The 20,758-nt window shown below is 43.0% G+C and overlaps 1 protein-coding gene across 1 annotated transcript in view; it reads left to right on the top strand.

The window, feature by feature from the left end:
* The window catches only part of hk1 (hexokinase 1), a 117,503-nt gene that overhangs the window by 70,021 nt on the left and 26,724 nt on the right, over positions 1-20,758 (top strand). Inside the window, exons 9-10 of the mRNA XM_072558015.1 lie at positions 8,636-8,869; positions 20,099-20,403. Of these exons, the coding sequence (XP_072414116.1) occupies positions 8,636-8,869; positions 20,099-20,403 (539 nt within the window). The remainder of the gene's footprint in view (positions 1-8,635; positions 8,870-20,098; positions 20,404-20,758) is intronic.

Here is a 20,758-nt window from a genome sequence, read left to right as displayed (position 1 = left end):
CAATATAACCAGTGTCACTGGCCACTTGGGTGTTTTCTTTCTTCCTGGTGGTAGAAATTGAATAAAGATTGGTACACTCATTGTCTTTTCACTGTCGCACACCTGCACACACACATCATGGGTGCTGGGTGAAAATAAGCATTACTGCAGTTGGGCGGTAGTGTGGGGAGTTAAAAAAAAACCAGGAGATTGAGTCTCTTCAGAAAGAAACAAAAAATAACAAGGAGATTAGAATCTCCCAGCTGAGGACTGATTGGGCTCGCTGGCCACAGCCAGTGTACTACTAAATAAAGGGTGACTAGGTGACAGGAACGAGCCTCTGTGCAGTTATTTCAATCCACTTTGTAGCCTGTCAAGACCTCCAATTCTTCCTATGTCAATTTGCTCAAGAGTTGTTTCTAAAGTCTGTACTGATATCCTCCTCCTTAGTGAAGACAGGTGTGAAGTAGATTAGATTACTTATAGTGTGGAAACAGGCCCTTCGGCCCAACAAGTCCACACCGACCCGCAACCCACCTATACCCCTACACCTAACACTATGGGCAATTTAGCATGGCCAATTCGCTTGACCTGCACATATTTGGACTGTGGAAGGAAACCGGAGCACCCGGAGGAAACCCACACAGACACGGGGCGAATGTGCAAACTCCACACAGTCAGTTGCCTGAGGCAGGAATTGAACCCGGGTCTCTGGCGCTGTGAGGCAGCAGTGCTAACCACTGTGCTGCCCATTGAACACTGTACCAAAGCCCTCTAGCTCCACGTTCAGATTGCCCCCTTGGTGCTGAATGGGCCCTACTCTTTCTTTAATTTAATTATAGAATATATTGAGATTCTCCCTAACCTTACCGGCGAGTGTTTTTCATGCCCCATTTTAACTTGCCTAACTTTTTGAAAATCTCTTTGTGTTTTCTACACTCCACTAGGGCCTCTGTTGATTTGCTCCACTTGTGTCTGTTAAAAGCCTCTCTTTTCCTCCTTATCTAGATCTGAATGCTCATGGATACCCAGGATCCTCTGGGCTTGTTGCTCCTACATTTCACACTAAAAGGAACATGTTGGGCCTGGATTTTCCCTAATTTCTCCTTGAACACCCTCATTGTTCTGCTGTTGGTTTTACTCACAAGTAGTTGTTCCCAGTTTATTTTCACCAGACTCTGCCATATTTTAATAAAACTCCTTCTTTTGCAGGCCATCTTTTTCCTTTTCCATAACAAACTTTAAAATGTATGGTGCTGTGGTTGCTATGACTAAAATGCTTCCTCACTGCCACTGTCTGGCTTTGTTCCCAAAAATAGATCCAGCAGTGCACCATCCCTTGTTGAGCTTTCTCCCTGTTTCTATAAAAGCTTTTCTAAACACACTTCAAGAAATCTGTTCCCTTAAAACCCTTTACACTACAACGTTCCCAATTAATGTTGGGGAAATTGAAATGCTCTAACATAATGACCCTGTTATTAGTTTTATACATCTCAGTGAATTGTCTATATAATCTGCTGCTGTATTGCATGCATTATTTGGTTACCCATAATATACTCTCGCATTGTGGCTGCTGCCTTTTTATTCCTAAGCTCAGTTCTCTCAATCTCCATTGAAGTCCCTTCCAAGGTATCGGCCCTCCTCGCTGCAGCAACTGACTCTTTGATAAACAACACAAAACCGTCTCTTTTCTTGCACTTTCCCCTGTCTTGCTGGGAGATCCTATATCCTGGAATTTTAAATTGCTAGTCCTGCCCTCCCACAACCACATCCCTATGATAACAAAATTGCAATTCGACATGTCAATCCACACCCTTAACCCATTTGTTTTACCCATAATACTCCTAGCATTAAAGTACAGGCCATCCAGCCTTGCCTTATTCACTTGAAACTCAATATAGCTCAACTCTGCCTTTTTTTTTAACTAAAGTGTGCTTTGTTCCTATTAACGTCACGCTCTGTGCCCCTTCCCTGCTGAACTGATTTAGACTCCTACACTGATAAGGAATTGGATCAATTCATTCGTTAGGGAGACAAAAACAGAACCTGCTGGAAAAACTCAGTAGGTCAGGCAGCATCCGTGGAAAGAGAGCAGAGTTAATGTTTTGGATCCAGTGATGCATCACAGCAAAAGGGGACAAAAACTGATAAGGTAAAAGAAAGTATGAGTGCAATCTAGCGAAAATGAAAAATAAAAGCTGACTGTAAAACCTTTTATAGATAGCAAAACATTTCCTGTTTTCTGTAAAATGAATGTGGGCCCATTCTCAGCAGTTCGGGGAATTTGTAGTGGGGAACGTAGAAATGACAGAGAAGCTAACTGATTACTTTGTGTCTGTTTTCACTGAGAAAGATACAAGAATCTCCAAGAAATAGATCCAAGTGACTAGGCAGAATGAAGAGTTAAAGGGAATTAGCTTGAGTAAAAAGATTAGACTAAAGAAATCAAGAAGCTAAAAGTTCATAAATCCCTAAAATCTAATATTCTGCATCCCAAGTATTGAAGAAGATGGCTATAGAAATGGTCAATGCATTGGTGAGTGTTTTTCAAAATTCTATAGATTCTGAAATGATTCCTGTAGGTGGAGGATAGCAAATCTCACTCCATTATTAAAGAAGGGAGCAAGAGAGAAAACTGGGAGCCACAAACGTGGCAGCCCTGTGTCAGTAGTAGTGAAATTGCTGAAATCCTGTTCTAAAGACTTGGATATTAATGATCTGATTGGGCATAGTCAGCATAGATTTGTGCATTGGAAATAGTGTTTGTTTGACAAACTTGTTCAGAGTTTTTTAAGTTACTAACGAAATTGATAATGGAGAGTTTGTGGGCGGCACGGTGGCACAGTGGTTAGCACTGCTGCCTCACAGCGTCAGAGACCCGGGTTCAGTTCCCGCCTCAGGCGACTGACTGTGGAGTTTGCACGTTCTCCTCATGTCTGCGTGGGTTTCCTCCGGATTTCCTCCCACAGTCCAAAGATGTGCAGGGTCAGGTGAATTGGCCATGCTAAATTGCCCGTAGTGTTAGGTAAGGGATAAATGTAGGGGAATGGGTGGGCTGCTCTTCGGCGGGTCGGTGTGGACTTGTTGGGCCGAAGGGCCTGTTTCCACCCTGTAAGTCTAATCTAATCTTAAAAAAAAGTTGACAGGCAGAGTATATATGTTGATAAACAGAAGTTTTTGAGAAAGTCTCCTGGAGAAGGCTGGTTAGAAAAATTAAAGCACGTGGGATAGGAGGTAACGTATTGGCGTGGATTAATGATTGGCTGAGAGATTGAAAAACAACGAGGAATGAATGGGTCATTCTCTGATAGACTGTGATAAATGGGTGTCAAGAGTGTGGCGGTGGAAAAGCAAGCAGGTCAGGCAGCATCCGAGGAGCAGGAGAATCGACATTTTGGGCAAGAGCCCTTCATCAGGAATGTGATAAATGGGGTACTGCAAGGATTAGGACTTGCATCCTGGCTGTCCACAATATATATCAATGATTTGAAGAGAGGTACCAAATGAAATATTTTCAAAATTGTGAATGATAAAAAAATTGTGTTGTGAGGAAACTTTAAGATGGCTTCAGGAAGAATTGTGGGTGGCATGGTGGCACAGCAGCTGCCTCACAACGCTATAGACCTGGGTTCAATTCCCACCTTGGGCAACTGTCTGTGTGGAGTTTGCACATTCTCCCAGTGTCTGCGTGGGTTACCTCTGGGTGCTCTGGTTTCCTACCACAGTCCAAAAATGTGCGAGTTAGGTGAATTGGCCATGTTAAATTGCCCGTAGTGTTAGGTGAAGGGGTAAATGTAGAGGAATGGGTCTGGGTGGGTTGCTCTTCGGAGGGTCGGTGTGGACTTGTTGGGCTGGAGGGCCTTGTTTCCAAACTGTAAGTAATCTAGTTGAGTAGGCTTAGCAAATGGGCAAGAACATTGCAGATGAAATAAAATGTAATAAAATGTGAGGTTGACTTTGGTAAGAGAAATAGATGTGCACAGTATTTCTTAAATGGTAAGAAGTTGGAAAATGTAGAGATACAAAGGGACCTGTGTGTCTTAGTAGATAAGTCAAAGGCTTATTTAATAAGGCACCTGGGTGCAGCAAGCTATTGGAAGGTTAATGGAATGTTAGCTTTATTGCAAGAGGATTTGAGTATACAAATAGTAAAGTTTTGATTCAATAACATTGGAGCTTAGTTAAACTGCACCTTACGAATTGGGTGCAGTTTTGGACATCTTATTTCTGAAAGGTATTCTTGCCATAAAGAGAGTCCATGGCTCACTGAATGGCCTACTCCTGTTCCTATATCTGGTAAAGAAATCTGTCAACATTGCCAAAAAGACACAAGAAGTTGAAGCTTCTACCTTGCACTTGGATGAAAGCTTAAATTCTGCACTGCAAAATTATTTCTTAATCTGTTATTGATACAATTTCTAAATCACGTATTATTCCTGAATTTTATGTTAGCAAATAATATAGCAGGCAGTGTTGCTTTTTGCTACAATCTGGAACAGTGTGTCATTGTCCACATTGGCACCAACGACATAGGTAGGAGGAGGGCTGAGCATGTTAGACAGGCTTTCCGGGAGCTAGGTTGGAAGCTCAGAGCTAGAACAAACAGAGTTGTTGTCTCTGGTTTGTTACCCATGCCACGTGATAGAGAGTCGAGGAATAGGGAGAGAGAATAGTTAAATGCGTGGCTACAGGGATGGTGCAGGAGGGAGGGATTCCGGTATCTGGATAACTGGGGTTCTTTCTGGGGAAGGTGGGACCTCTATAAACAGAATGGTCTACACCTGAACCTGAGGGGCACCAGTATCCTTGGAGGGAGGTTTGCTCGTGCTCTTGGGTGGGGTGGGGGTGGGGGGGGGGATTAAACTAACTCTGCAGGGGCATGAGAACCTAGACTGTAGCTTTAGGGTTTAAGGACCTGGAGTGTAGGGAGGTTAGGAACATGGCATCAATCTCAAAGGAGGGTGCCTGTAAACAGGAAAGTGGCTTGAAGTGTGTTTACTTCAATGCAAGAAGTATATGAAATAAGGTAGGTGAACTTGTAGCATGGGTTGGTGCCTGGGATTTTGATGTTGTGGCTATTACGGAGACATGGGTAGAACAGGGACAGGATTGGCTGTTGCACGTTCCAGGGTTTAAATGTTTTAGTAGGGTCAGAGGTGGGGGTAAAGGAGGGGGAGGTGTGGCATTGCTTGTCAAGGATAGTATTACAGCGGTGGAAAGGACGATGGATGAAGACTCGCCATCTGAGGTAGTTTGGGCTGAGGTTAGGAATAGGAAAGGTGAGGTCACCCTGTTAGGAGTTTTCTACAGGCCTCCTAATAGTCCTAGAGGCGTAGAAGAAAGGATTGCGAGGATGATTCAGGAGAAGTGTGAAAGTAATAGGGTGGTTGTTACGGGAGACTTTAACTTTCCTGATATTGACTGGGAAAGTTATAGCTCGAGTTCGTTAGATGGGTCGGTGTTTGTCCAATGTGTGCAGGAGGGTTTCCTGACACAATATGTAGACAGGCCAACAAGAGGTGAGGCCATACTGGATTTGGTTCTAGGTAATGAACCAGGCCAGGTGTTAGAATTGGAGGTAGGTGAGCATTTTGGGGACAGTGACCACAATTCGGTGACTTTTAATCTAGTGATGGAGAGGGATAAGTGTGCATTGCAGGGCAAGAGTTATAGCTGGGGGCAGGGAAATTATGATGCGGTGAGGCACGACTTAGGTTGCGTGGCTTGGAAAAGTAGGCCTCAAGGCAAGGGCACAAATGATATGTGGAGATTGTTCAAGGAGCAACTATTGAGTGTCCTTGATAAGTATGTACCTGTCAGGCAGGGAGGAAAGGGTCGTGTGAGGGAGCCATGGTTTAATAAGGAATTGGAATCCCTTGTTAAAGGGAAGAGGGCGGCCTGTGTAAAGATAAGGCGTGAAGGTTCAATTGGGGCGATTGAGAGTTATAAGATAGCCAGGAAGGATCTGAAGAGAGAGCTAAGAGCAGCAAGGAGGGGACATGAAAAGTCCTTAGTTGGTAGGATTAGGGAAAACCCAAAGGCTTTCTATAGGTATGTCAGGAATAAAAGAATGACTAGGGTAGGAATAGGTCCAGTCAAGGATAGTAGTGGGAAGTTGCGTGTGGAGGCTGAAGAGATTGGGGATTCACTGAATGAATACTTTTCGTCAGTTTTTACTCGGGAACAGGACATTGTTGCCGATGTGAATACTGAGTCACAATTAATTAGAATGGACGGCTTTGAGGTATGTAGGGAAGAGGTGTTGGAAATTCTGGAAAGGGTGAAAATAGGTAAGTACCCTGGGCCTGATGGCATTTATCCTAGGATTCTCTGGGAAGCAAGGGAGGAGATTGCAGAGCCATTGGCCTTGATTTTTATGTCCTCGTTGTCTACTGGAATAGTGCAAGAAGACTAGAGGATAGCAAATGTGGTTCCCTTGTTCAAGAAGGGGAGTAGGGATAACCCTAGTAACTATAGGCCGGTGAGCCTCACTTCTGTTGTGGGCAAAGTCTTAGAGAGAATTGTAAGGGATAGGATTTATGAACATCTGGATAGGAATAATGTGATCAAGGATAGTCAGCATGGTTTTGTGAAGGGCAGATCGTGCCTCACAAACCTTATTGAATTCTTTGAGAAGGTGACTAAGGAGGTGGACGAGGGTAAAGCGGTAGATTTGGTGTATATGGATTTTAGTAAGGCGTTTGATTAGGTTCCCCATGGTAGGCTACTGCAAAAAATACGGAGGTATGGCATTGAGGGTGAGTTGGAAGTTTGGATTAGGAATTGGCTGGCTGGAAGAAGACAGAGGGTAGTAGTTGATGGTAAAGGTTCATCTTGGAGTGCAGTTACTAGCGGTGTTCCGCAAGGATCTGTTTTTGGACCATTGCTGTTTGTCATTTTTATAAATGATCTGGAGGAGGGGCTAGAAGGTTGGGTGAGCAAGTTTGCAGATGATACCAAAGTCGGTGGAGTTGTTGACAGTGAGGAAGGATGTGTCAGGTTACAGCGGGATATAGATAAGCTGCAGGGCTGGGCAGTAAGGTGGCAAATGGAGTTCAGTGTGGGTAAGTGTGAGGTGATTCACTTTGGTATGAGTCACAAAAAGATGGGGTACTGGGCTAATGGTCGGATACTTGGTAGTGTGGATGAGCAGAGGGATCTTGGTGTCCATGTACACAGATCTCTGAAAGTTGCCACCCAGGTAAATAGTGCGGTGAAGAAGGCATATGGCGTACTGGCTTTTATTGGTAGAGGAATTGAGTTCCGGAGTCCTGAGGTCATGTTGCAGTTGTATAAGACTCTGTTGCGGCCACATCTGGAGTATTGTGTGCAGTTTTGGTCGCCATACTATAGGAAGGATGTGGAGGCACTGGAACGGGTGCAGAGGAGGTTTACCAGGATGTTGCCTGGTATGGTAGGAAGATCCTATGAGGAAAGGCTGAGGCACTTGGGGTTGTTTTCATTGAAGAAAAGAATGTTTAGGGGTGACTTGATAGAGGTGTACAAGATGATTAGGGGGTTAGATAGGATTGACAGTGAGAACCTTTTTCCACATATGGAGTCAGCTATTACGAGGGGGCATGGCTATAAATTAAGGGGTGGTAGGTATAGGACAGATATTAGGGGTAGACTCTTTACTCAGTGAGTCGTGAGTTCATGGAATGCCCTGCCAGTAGCAGTGGTGGACTCTCCCTCTTTATGGGCATTTAAACGGGCATTGGATAGGCATATGGAGGATAGTGGGCTAGTGTAGGTTAGGTGGGCTAGGATCAGCGCAACATCGAGGGCCAAAGGGCTTGTACTGCGCTGTATTTTTCTATGTTCTATTGTTGACAAATGTTCCTGTAAGTAACAAATGTGCGCCTATTTGTAGTTCAGTTTCGCAACAAACATTCAAGTTAAAATACTGTGTCCATCACAGTAATTGGAGAAAGTGAGGACTGCAGATGCTGGAGATCAGAGCTGAAAATGTGTTGCTGGAAAAGCGCAGCAGGTCAGGCAGCAACCAAGGAGCAGGAGAATCGATGTTTCAGGCATGAGCCCTTCTTCAGGCTTATGCCCGAAACGTCGATTCTCCTGTCCCTTGGATGCTGCCTGACCTGCTGCGCTTTTCCAGCAACACATTTTCAGCTCTGATCTCCAGTATCTGCAGTCCTCACTTTCTCCTCTACAATTCAAGTGTAATTATGTTGATGATGGTGAAAAACTTGAACAATAAATGATTTGTCTCTAAGCTTGTAATAGTGTCTGAAGAGGCAGCAGTTACAACCATTAGAAATATAAATTATTTGATGCATCGTGTTGTGTTTAAAGTAAATTTTTAAAAAAATTTGTTTGCATCAGCCCAAAACATGCAACAGTGCCAACGATTAGAGGGATGTTTGAAGCCAGGAAATGGAGCTTAGAGTCCACACATGAGCTCTTTAAAGAAAACTGAAGGAAAGATCCCCCCCCAAAATGTATACGTTGAGGAATAACCAGAACACTAAAGAGAATTAAATATCCCTGGAGGACTATGTATATCTTCTGAGTTGGTCCCAGGAGAAGTGAATAAACTTTTAAGATTTCATAAGAGGAGAGAATTCTTGGGGTGGAGTTAAATCTTGACAGCCCTAGCCAGGATTTAACAATTCTACGACCTGTGTTTGTTTTACAGAAGCAAAGGAGGCTTGTTGAAAGCCAAAGAAATTCTGACTCGCCTGGGCCTGGAGCCATCAGACGAGGATTGCATTGCTGTGCAGCATGTTTGTACAATTGTTTCTTTCCGTTCAGCCAATCTGTGTGCTGCTGCCCTTGGAGCTATCCTGACCCGACTTCGTGATAATAAAGGTGTGCCAAGGCTCCGCACTACAGTGGGAGTGGATGGGTCACTCTACAAGATGCATCCACAGTAAGTCATTGCTATCAATTACTTTACTTAATTCTAAAATAGACGTTCAGATTGAACTGCGCAGTCTGCTTTCAAGAATGACAAGCTGACAATTTTTTTAATAGATATTTTTATTGAAAAAGAAGATTTTTAAGATTTTTTACAAAATTACAAAAACAATACAAACTAGTATGTTCACTTTACAATACAAGAACAACACCAACATGAAATTTTTTTAAAAACTACTTCTCTATTCTACAAATAACCAAAATATAAAATAGGGTATCATACATTACTAACAATAAACAAATAGGTAAATAAATAACTAAATACATACTCAAATTAGATTTATATCAAGTCATAACCAATCCCACATTTATAAAGGAGTCCTCCTCCCAGGGGCCCCTGAACCAGCCAGAACCATTACCACAGCTAAATAAAGGCCCTGGACAATATGGCCAAAATATCTGTGTCAGTATAGTTCAAAAAGGGCTGCCATGTTCTCTAAAATAATTCAGTTTTTTGGTGCACCATATTTGTAAGGAAGTCAAGGGGGATATATTCCATGACTAAGCTGTACCAGTTTGAAAGTCCTGTGGGACCTTCGGGTACCCAATTCACTAAAATATTTTTCCTCGCACAAAAGGAAAGGATAGTGAATAATTTCCTTCCATATACATCCAAAGAGGGAAAATTTGGGGAGACCAAGAGTAGGGACACCTGAGTCCAATCCAATCTCCATACCCAAAATCTTTGCCCAAGGCATTCGCTACTCTGTCTCAATCCCTATGGATCTAATGGCATGTCTACAGATAATGTGTAAGAGTACCAACTTCGATTTTGCATTTAGGACATGTTGGAGATGCGCCTGCCTTGAATTTTGCAAGTCATTCAGGTGCCACGTGAGCCCTGTGAAATATCTTCAATTGAGTAGCCTGAATTCTGTTACAGATAGACATCTTCCTAGTATTTTCCCAGATGTTCTCCCACATTTCTAAGGAGATTTCCAACTCTAGTTCTTGACTCCAAGTTTTATATAACCATTCCGTGTCCTTCGATACTTTATTGCATAGTAGGTGGTAGAAAGTACTGACCGAGGGAGGGTCCATCGGTCAAAGCACTCACTTTTCCCTATCCGATTGCAAGGATAGATTATCAGTGTGGTCTTCTTTTGTATAAAGTCTCATATTTGAAAATACCGAAAGAGGTCCCTGCTGGGTAGCCCAAACTTCTGGCGTAATTGCTCAAAGGACATCATGAACGCCCCATTGAACGGATTTCCTAAACAGGACATATCCAGATTTTAAATATAGCATCAGTCAGCCCTGGCTGGAATCCTAATGTTCCCACTATAGGGTATAAGGGGAGGATTTTTTGCAGGTTACCCTCATCTTGTTGCATTATTCTCCAGGCTTTGATTGTATTTAGTACAGTAAGGTTTTTACAATAATCCGTAATAACTCTCATCTTGTCCATAAATAGTAGATTGATGAGAGGACATTTTGCTTGGGAGGCCTCAATATCTAACCAGATTGATTGTGGGTCACAAGAGACCAAATCAGCTACATAGGATAATAGGGAGCTCAGTTGGTACCTCCTGAAATCCGGAAAGTCCAGTCTTCCCCTTACTTGTGGAAGCTGCAGCTTTCCTAATTTGATAAGAGGCCATCTATGACTCCAAATAAAGGAGCTGAGCCAGCCATAAAGCTTACACAGTGCCTGCCTTGGCAGCATCAAGGGTATAAAAGACGGGATAAAATATTCATCTCAACTAAAGCGACTCTGCCTAACCAAGATATCGGGAGATCTTCCCATCGTTGAAGGTCCTGTCTTATTTTCTCCAATAAGTGTGTACAATTGGCTAGAAATAGCTGACCAAATGCCGGAGTGATGAAAATACCTAAGTACAGGAAACCTTCTAGTGACCATCGAAAGGGAAAAGAGGATCTGTCCAGAAAACTGGATATACTGGCAAGACTTCCCAGTGGCATGGCATCTGATTTCATAAAATTGATTTTGTGGTCTGAGAACATAACAAATAAATTGACCACTTGAATTAGGTGGGGCACAGATGTCAAAGGATCACTTAAGAAAAGGAGGACTTCATCTGCATAGAGAGTAATTTTGTGCTTGCCCGATCCAACCTCCGGAGCCGATATGTTAGGGTCAGTTTGTATAGCTTCTGACAGCGACTCAACCACGAGCAAAAACAATAATGGTGAGAGCCGACAGCCCTGACGACGCTAAAGCTACCCAAACTTAAACCGTTGGTGATCACCACTGCTTTGGGATCATTATATAATACTGTAACCCATTTAGTAAAAACCTCTCCAACACCAAACCGCTACAGTGTATAAAAAAATATATGGCCATTCTACCTGTTCGAATGCCTTCCCTACATCAAGGGAGACCACTAAACTCAGTATTGTTCCCTGTTGGCAGGCTTGTACCTTATTTAAGATTCTTCTAATGTTATTAGTTGATCTGGGACCCTTTATAAACCCCGTCTGGTCGTCTTTTATAATGAATGGTAAGACCCTCTCCAGACTTAATACTAAATTTGAGAGAATTTTAAAATCCACATTGAACAAGGATATGGGTCTGTATGAGGAGCAGTCTTCTGGGGTCTTTCCCTTCTTAAGAACGAGAGAAATATTTGCTTCTCTCAGTGAAGGCGGGAGGCAGCCCTGACTGTGAATAGTTAAATAGACAATAGGTACAGGAGTAGGCCATTCAGCCCTTCGAGCCTGCAGCGCCATTCAATATGATCATGGCTGATCATTCCTAATCAGTATTCCTCTTCCTGCTTTATCTCCATAACCCTTGATTCCACTATCTTTGAGAGCTCTATCTAACTCTTTCTTAAATGAATCCAGAGACTGGGCCTCCACTGCTCTCTGGGGCAGAGCATTCCACACAGCCACCACTCTCTGGGTGAAGAAGTTTCTCCTCATCTCTGTCCTAAATGGTCTACCCTGTATTTTTAAGCTGTGTCCTCTGGTTTGGCACTCGCCCGTCAGCGGAAACATGTTTTCTGCTGCCAGAGTGTCCAATCCTTTCATAATCTTATATGTCTCAATCAGATCCCGTCTCCGTCTTCTAAACTCAAGGGTATACAAGCTCAGTCGCTTCAGTCTTTCATTGTAAGGTAATCCTGCCATTCCAGGAATTGACCTTGTGAACCTACGCTGCACTCCCTCAATAGCCAGAATGTCTTTCCTCAAATTATATATTTATATATATTTATAAGTGGCCTGGCCAGTTCACCTATAAATTCTTTATAAAACTCAGCCTGGAATCTCTCTGGTCCAGGCGCTTTGCCACTCTGAATCTGCCTCACCACTTCCTGTACTTCCTGGGTTGCCGGGAGACATTCAAGAATGACACCTGCTCTGAGGGTAGGCCTGGGAGGGCCAGATTTTTAAAGAAAGACTCTGTCTTCCTCGTTCTGTCCTCACATTCCTGTGACTTATACAATTCAAAATAGTATTTCCTAAAGGCCTCATTGATCTTTTTATGATGATAAGTCAGGGTACCAGTACTCTCTCTAATGGATGTAATGGCTTGGGAGCCTTTTTCTTTCTGGTAAGGTATGCTAAATAGCTGCCAGGCTTATTACCGTATTCGAATAGCTTCTGCTTTGTGAATAAAATCTCCCTCTTTGCTGTTTGAGTAAATGTAGTATTCAAGGTTGCCCTATGGGCTGTGATCCACTATAGTTTAGTAATGGAGGGCCTATCAACATACACTGTCACAGTTGCCTTTAGGTAAGCATCGAGCAGACACTGTTGCTCTCCCTTTTGTCGTTTCCAGGTTGCAGAATATTAGATAACCAAGCCTCTCGTGTATGCCTTTGCGGTCTCCCGCATCGTCGAGGGGTTACTGGCCGTGCCTGAGTTGATATCCCAGTAGGTTTTAAATTCCTGCGAAAAATATTTTATGAACTTGTTATCCTTCAATAAAAAAGGGTCCATACGCTAGTGTTGGGGACCTATGCCGTCATCACTAGTCTTAGCCTCCGTATATACTGCAGCATGGTCAGAAATAGTTATATTCCCTATTTTACAGGACAATATAGAGTTCAAAAGGGTCGAGGGGACAAAAAAATATTGATTCTGGTATGGCACTTGTGTGGGTTAGAATAGAAAGTAAAGTCTGTACCCTCTGGGTGGAGACAATTCCACACATCTCCCAGCCCCAACTCCCTATTCAGATCCACCAGCTGCCTAGATTTCCAAGATATGCCCGCAGAGCTCCTAGATATCCTGTCCACCTCTGGGTCAATGATACAATTAAAATCTCCCCCTATAATTGTATGGCAGACCCCAAGAGCCATCAACTTAGAGAACGCTTCCGTTACAAATTTAAAAGGGTGTGCCGGGGGGACAATAAAGATTCAAAATCCCATATTCCTGTATGGGAATTCCTTGCTCACAGGGGGCACTACTACCTTCCATTAACCCTGCCATAAGCTCTCCCAGCTAGGGCCCTGCCCTCAGCCCAGGCGTTACAAAATAAAATAAATAAATTCCAGTATCTTATAAAACAGAAGTAAAATTAAAAGTGGGTGACTCACCCCCCCTCCCCACGCACGCGCGCGCGCACACACACACATATATATATTATACACACACACACCCCTAGATATGCTTAACAAAACAGCACAAGATAAAAAATATATACAAATTTACAATCCCAGCGAGAATTAAGCAACTCAAAAAGGAAAAAAAACCCCACTCAGAGACATTCCCCAATGATCAGATAAACCGCGTGAGCTATAGATAAGACTAAAGAAAGAATAAGGAACGAGCCCCTCCCCCATTGGGAAGATGGAGAAAAGAGAGGAAGAAGGAAAGACAAAGGGAGGGGGGTGGAGCAAAATAAAGACGTCCATACAGTTCAAGTCTCGCAGTCTATTTGAGAGCGTCCACGAATTCTTTTACTTTTTCCAGTGATCCAAAGATATATAAAAGATCCTCCATGACTGAAGCACAGCATTGCCAGATATCACATGGAATATTGAATATTTAAGTCTTTCAGACGCTTCTTCATCTCGTCAAATGCCCTCCTCTTGCAGACCACAACTAGAGAAAAGTCCTGATACAACATTATCTTGGAGTCCTTGTATATCATGGCCTGGGGATCCTTCCCCAAGACTCTGGAGGCCTTAGGCAGCATTTGTTTTTCCCTGTAATGTTGAAGGCAGACCACGACTGGGCAGGGGCGCAGGTCTGACCCGGGCCTGCGTTCAGCAACCCGGTGGGCCCACTCAACCTGTACCCGGCCCAGCTTCAACTTCAATTTCAGCAGCTGTGGGAGCCATTGCTCCAGGAAATCCACAAGCTAGCCTTCCTCCTCCCATTCGGGAAGGCCCAGCAACCGAATATTTTTCAGACGACCTCGAGAATTAAGGTCGTCGATATGTTCCTCCAGGGTCCAGACTTGCTGCTCCAGAGCCCGGACCTGACCCGCGGATGACTCAGCAGCAGTTTCCGAGGCCGTGGTCCGTTGCTCTGCCCCTCCAATACGCTGCCCACGTTTTTCGATCTCTCGGTCATGCTTCTGCATGACCAAGATCGACTTCCACCTGGACCAGGTCTCCTCAATGGATGCATTGATCTTCTCTCTGAGTTTAACAAACTCCAAGATCAGGTTTGCCTCTGCAGGAACGTCCCCCTTGCCCTTAGTCATTTTTAAGAAAGCACCAAACTGTTAAAGTTTGATGCAAAATGGCTAAGGATGCTGGGCAAAAACTATTTTAAATAATTTAACAGGTGAAGTGAGGGTGGGCACCCCACTCTGAGTCTTGGGCAGAGTTCTGCAGACTCAGACCTGCTGGGTCGCTGCCATCTTGGATCTCCCGATCAGCTGACAATTTAAAGGCCTAAAACACCAGTCGCTTTCCAACTACTGAATTTAACACCTACATCTGTGCGTGTCTAAGTAGGACAGTTTTAACTATGTGAGAGCAAATCGGTCTTGCACATTTGTTGAATCATTGTCTAATATTTGATTGAAAATCAGATTAATCTTTACATTTTTCCTCAGTGTGCAGTTCTGATGCTGGCAATGGTTCTGGGGGAAGGTTGCAAATTTTGCTCCAGGATGACATACTGTGGGCCTTAGAAACAGGAATAGGCCATTTAGCCCTTCAAGCCTGCTCCATCACTCAATATGATCATGGCTGATCTAGTAGTGTTCTCAGCTCCACTTCCCTGTCTGCACTCCAGAATCCTCTAACGTCCTCTAATTTTACTAGTATCTCCCAGAAGGTTCAATAAAATTTCCTCTTATTCTTCTAAATACCAATTGACCTAATCTGTTCAACCTTTTTTCATAAGGTAAGTTTTTCTGTTCCAGAAATAAATTGAGTGAACCTGCCTTGAATTACTTTTAAAACAGTGAGATCTTTTTCAAATTAGGAGACCAAAACTACAAACCGTACCAGGCTGGTCTCCCCAGTGCCCTGTGTAGCTGTGGTAAAACTTCCATAATTTTTATTCCATTCCCCTTGCAATAAGCATCAAGATTACATTTACTTTCCTTAATCGCTTGTTGTGCCTGCACATTTTCTCTGTGATTTATATATCAGAGCACCCTTCTCTATCACCTCGTTCTGCAATCTCCCTCCTTTTTAAATAGTGGACAGCTTTTCTATACAATATTCTGGCACATTAAAAGAGCTCTTGCAAATTATTGCAGAAACTGAATTTGCTGTGATGTATCCAGGCGACGGATGTCTCCCTGGATAGCAAGTTTCTAGTAGTGGATTAGAGAATGGCTGATTGCAAAACAGTCCAAGAGCAACAGGCTGGTAGTGCAGCAGTCCCCTGAGTGCATCATGTTCTCTAATCAATATTCAATTTTGATTATTAGTGAGAATGATGGCTCCTCTAGGAAGTGCAGACAGAGCCACTTGGCACTATTGTTGGTTCAGCCATACCAGAGGGCAGGGCAAGATTGGAAAAGCAATAATGATGAGTGTTTCATAGTTAGGACAATTGACATTCATATCTGAAACAGTAGACCTAAATCTCAAATGATATCTTAGTTGCTATTGTACCACAGTCAGGCAATGTGACAGAAGGTGAACAGCCAAAGGTAGTTGTCCATGTTAGTGTAACAACATTGAGCATTACATTAAAAAATAGGAGCAAGAGTCGATCATTTGGTCCATCATACTTGTTCCATCTTTCAACAAGATCATAGTTGAATTGATTATTCAGCCTTAATTTCATTGTCTACCTGTTGCTCCATAATCTATGACTCCTACACAGATCAAAAATGAGTCTAACTCAGCCTTCAATATATTCAATGATTCCGTTTCCACTGCTTCCTGACAGTATAGGGGTGGCATGGGAGCTCAGTGGTTAGCACTGCTGCCTCACACCTCCAGGGACCCAGATTTGATTTCACCCTCTGGCGACTGTGTGTGGAGTTTGCAAATTTTCTCAGTGTCCGTGTGAGTTTTCTCCAGGTGCTCCAGTTTTTTCCCATAGTTCAAAGGTGTGTAGGCTAGGTGGATTAGCCATGGGGAATGCAGGGTTACAGGATTGGGGTTGGGGGCATGGGTCTGGATGGGTCAGTGTGGAGCTGATTGGCCTACTTCCATGCTGTAGGGATTCTATGATTCATATTCTAGATTTCATTAGAGGAAGTATGCTCACAGTCCCTACCCTGTCAAGTACTGTAGTAATCGTTCAATAAGAACACTTCTCAGTCATCTGAATTTTAATACCCCTCAGCCCAACCTGCTTAACCATTTGTCATAGAGCATTTCATCCTACAAATAAACCAAGTGAACATTCTGTGAACTGCCTCCAGTGCAAGTGCCTTTTCCTTTAAAAAGGAGATCAAAGCTATACATAGTACTCCCATGTATATTCTCACTAATGTCCTGTGCAGTTGAGCTAAGAACTTCCTTTCTTTTATATTCTATCCCTCTTGTGATTATTCCAACATGTGTCTTCCTAATAATTAATTACTTCATAGGCATGTTAACTTTTATTAATGTGCTCGGACACCTAGACGACTCTATACCACAACATTCTGCAACTTCTCCCCACAGTGACTCAGTGGATAGAACTGCTGCCTCACAGCACCAGGACCCAGGTTCGATTCCAGCCTCAGCTGACTGTGTTGAGTTTGCACATTCTCCCACTGTCTGTGTGGATTTCCTTCCACAGTCCAAAGATACACAGGTTAGGTGGATTGGCCATGCTACATTACCCATACTGTTTAGGGATGTGCAGGCTAAGTGATTTAGCCATAGGAAGTGCAGATTTACAGAGGTGGATTAGAAGGATAGGTATGGGAGGGATGCCGTTCAGAATGTTATGAACTTGAGCTGAATGACCTAGTTCTGGTCACCCTATTATAGGAAAGATGTGGATACTTTGGAGAGGGTTCAGAGGAGGTTTACCAGGATGCTGCTTGGACTGGAGGACTTATCTTATGAAGAGTGATTGACTGAGCTTGGACTTTTTTCATTGGAGAAAAGGAGGAGGAGAGGGGACCTAATTGAGGTATACAAGATAATGAGAGACATAGATAGAGTCGATAGCCAGAGACTATTTCCCAGGGCAGAAATGGCTAACATGAGGGGTCATAGTTTTAAGCTGGTTGGAGGAAAGTATAGAGGGGATGTCAGAGGCGGGTTCTTTACACAGAGAGTTGTGAGAGCATGGAATGCGTTGCCAGCAGCAGTTTTTGAAGAAGGTCATTGGGGACATTTAAGAGACTGTTGGACATGCATATGGTCACAGAAATTTGAGGGTGCATACATGAGAATCAATGGTCGGCACAACATTGTGGGCTGAAGGGCCTGTTCTGTGCCGTACTGCTCTATGTTTCTATGATTCTCCTTTTCTATTCTTCCAAACCATGTACACTTTCTCACATCATTTTCCATCTACTAAGTTTTTGCCCAGTCAAGTTATCTATATCCCATTTGATTTATCCTTGTCACATGTACTTAAGTACAGTGAAACACTTTGTTTTGTGTGCAGTATAGATAGTACATAACTTTAGACAGAGCAAGACATACAAGATTATGGCTGCTTAGGTGCGCAAAAGCTAGATCAACATTAGATTTGAAATTAGATAGCAAACAGTAATGGGCCTAGCCCCAAAGCCTGAGCTACTCTACTAAACTGACATGAGCTGTCATTTCCTCCCAGCTTGATTGTAGGCCACTTGTGCCCGGTGAGTTATCAGGTCCTCTCCTTCCTCTACACATACCTCTAACATGGGTACAGTGCCAGAATCTGAGGAGCTGCTTTTAAAAAAAAAAAGTCAGATCAAGTATTGGGACCTCTTCATAAGTGCCGTGTTTCCTTTTTCTCCTGTACTGTGTGTACTGCAGCTGGGCAAGTAGCAGTTCATCATTATCTAAAAGCTAAACAGAGTTGGGATAAAGGGAGGAAAGCAAGAGTTTCATGGAAATTATTTGCATGTTGCATATAATGCTGTACAGCAGGATCATGGGTGTTGTAGTAAAGTAAAATCACTTAGCAAATATGCAGGTACCAAAAGATTAATCAGTACAGTTTCACCTCCGTGATGTGTGATGTCCTGACTCAGCATCCCATTGTCACTGCATGCCACAACTCTGTCACAGTTGAAGTTATGATGCATGAAAGGTATATGGAGGTACTGTATATGAAACCTGTGGGAACTGGGTGTGAGACGAGCAGCATTGAAATGTATAAGGGTAGTGAAGTGTCTGGATGTTAGATGTGGAACTTGATTGCCACAGATGAATGATGGTGGTGTGGTGACTGAATACCATGAGATTTTGGTTTGGTGTCGACAAGATATCATTGAAAATGTATTTGCTGCAAAATCATTAAATCTCCTTGTACCGCTGCTGCTGGGTACTCAAGGCTATATTCTGAGAATTGACCACTTTCTGCAACTTAGCACATTCTCTTTTGAGGATGCTGTTGGCAGCTTTCTGACTGTAAAGTAAGGCCACACCTCTGTCCAATCCACCATGGCATCCATGAATCCAAAGGCCGTCATCCCTACTCTGAATTTAACAACAGTCTCCATGGAGAGAGAGCAAGCTAACGTTTCAAGTCTAGATGACTCCTCTTCAGAGCTGAAGTGAAGATGAACAGTCATCTAGATTTGAAACATTAGCTTGCCCTCACATCATGTATGCTATCTGACCTTCTGTGATCTCCAATATTTGCTGTTTTCAGTGCAGATTCCGGCATCTGCAGTAATTTGCTCCTACATTTTGTTTAACAACAGTCTCCTCTAATTCAGTGCAACTTCACTTTGAGGGCCAGAGTCCCTTTAAGACAAGCACACTGTCTGAGCCTTGTACTCACTGAATTCTGCTCACTGAACTGATAGGCAAACAGCAACTTGTACTCCACTGAAATCAACGCTATAATAGAGTAGGGAGGAGGCAACAATAACTTTACCAGCTAGGCCACAAATCCCAACTTCAGACCTCTTTTTTTAGTTTATTTAACCAAGTGAGAAAGCAACAAGTGAAGGAGTCAATAAGCCCATAATCTGAATGTCAAACAGTGAAAACATCTCATATTCTTATGTTCCACCTCACTGTAAGGGATAATTCCTTCTGAGTGGTGCAGCCTCAAATTTCAAACCATCTGGGATTTAAACAGCTCCATATCTTTAATATCCCAAAAGCAATTAAACAAGGCTTGTCTGATTCAAATAGTTGGCCACTTTGGAAAGTAACTACTTGACTCTCACAAATGAATAAAATGTCATCCCTGTTCAAAAGTAGCTGGATCCCTCCCTCACACTGCAGAGAACCAACATAACTTACATTTGTATCAAGTTAAGCTCACCAAGGTTCTGGGTGTTCTGTGCAGGAGGGAAACTCCTTATAAGTTAAGGAATAGTGCAGTTCTTTCAGCGAATTAATCCTATCAGTTGTGATTCTGTTCTTTTGGAAACATTGATACAAAGTTATAAATAATGTCAGTAGGCAGGGCAAATCTTTGTGGGTCACACAAGCATAATCTCTCGAACTGATCTCCGTCCTGAACAATTAGTAACAGAAACATTGGGTGATCATAACTACCCTGACAGAAGTCAGTTAAAGCAGCAGGAATTGAATCTGGGACCTGTACTTGACAGCTCATTGCCCAACCGAGGCACAGGGCAGCTGTAAATGTTTTTCTTACGATCGTGTTTGTAAAATTATGATGGTTACATTCTTTTGTGTGCAGAAGCGATCTTACTTGATCTCTTTGTGATCTCTTACAGATTTGCCAGGCGCCTCCAGAAAACTGTGAGACGGCTTGTCCCCGACTGTGAGGTCCGATTTCTCCTTTCGGAAAGTGGCAGTGGAAAAGGTGCTGCCATGGTCACTGCAGTGGCCGCAAGGCTTGTTTCACAACGCAAAGAAATAGATGAAACACTTGCGTCGTTCACACTCACGCAAGAGCAGCTGTTTGAGGTGAAGAAGAGAATGAGAACGGAGATGGAGCTTGGTTTAAAGAAGAAATCTCATGATACTGCAACAGTGAAAATGTTGCCAACCTTTGTTCGTAGCACCCCAGATGGAACAGGTACCCAAGTTATACTTAAAATCTTAGCCTGTGTACTTTATTATTAACAGTCCAACAGTTACTCTCTGTTTACCTCGGCCTAACAAAGTAAAACATCCGAAGACACTTCACATGGGAATCGTAAAGCAATTGGGAAAAGCTATAGGTTTTAAGGAACATCTTTAAGAAGGAAACAGAAGCAGAGAGGTTTAGGGAGGAAATTCTAGAGTTTAGGGCCTTTGTAGTTTAAGGCATGGCCACTAATTGTTCAGGGATTAAACTTTCAGACTTTTGGAACTTTCAAAGTAAGATTTAATGTGCACATATACCAGTCCCTTAAGGTATCAGGCCAGATGGATAAAGTGATTAAGAAGGT

The sequence above is a fragment of the Chiloscyllium punctatum genome, chromosome 38 (assembly GCF_047496795.1).
Source record: "Chiloscyllium punctatum isolate Juve2018m chromosome 38, sChiPun1.3, whole genome shotgun sequence".
In the NCBI taxonomy this organism is placed as follows: Eukaryota; Metazoa; Chordata; class Chondrichthyes; order Orectolobiformes; family Hemiscylliidae; genus Chiloscyllium; species Chiloscyllium punctatum.
The sequence above is the reverse complement of the archived record's forward strand: the minus strand, read 5'-3'. Positions and strand labels throughout refer to the sequence as shown.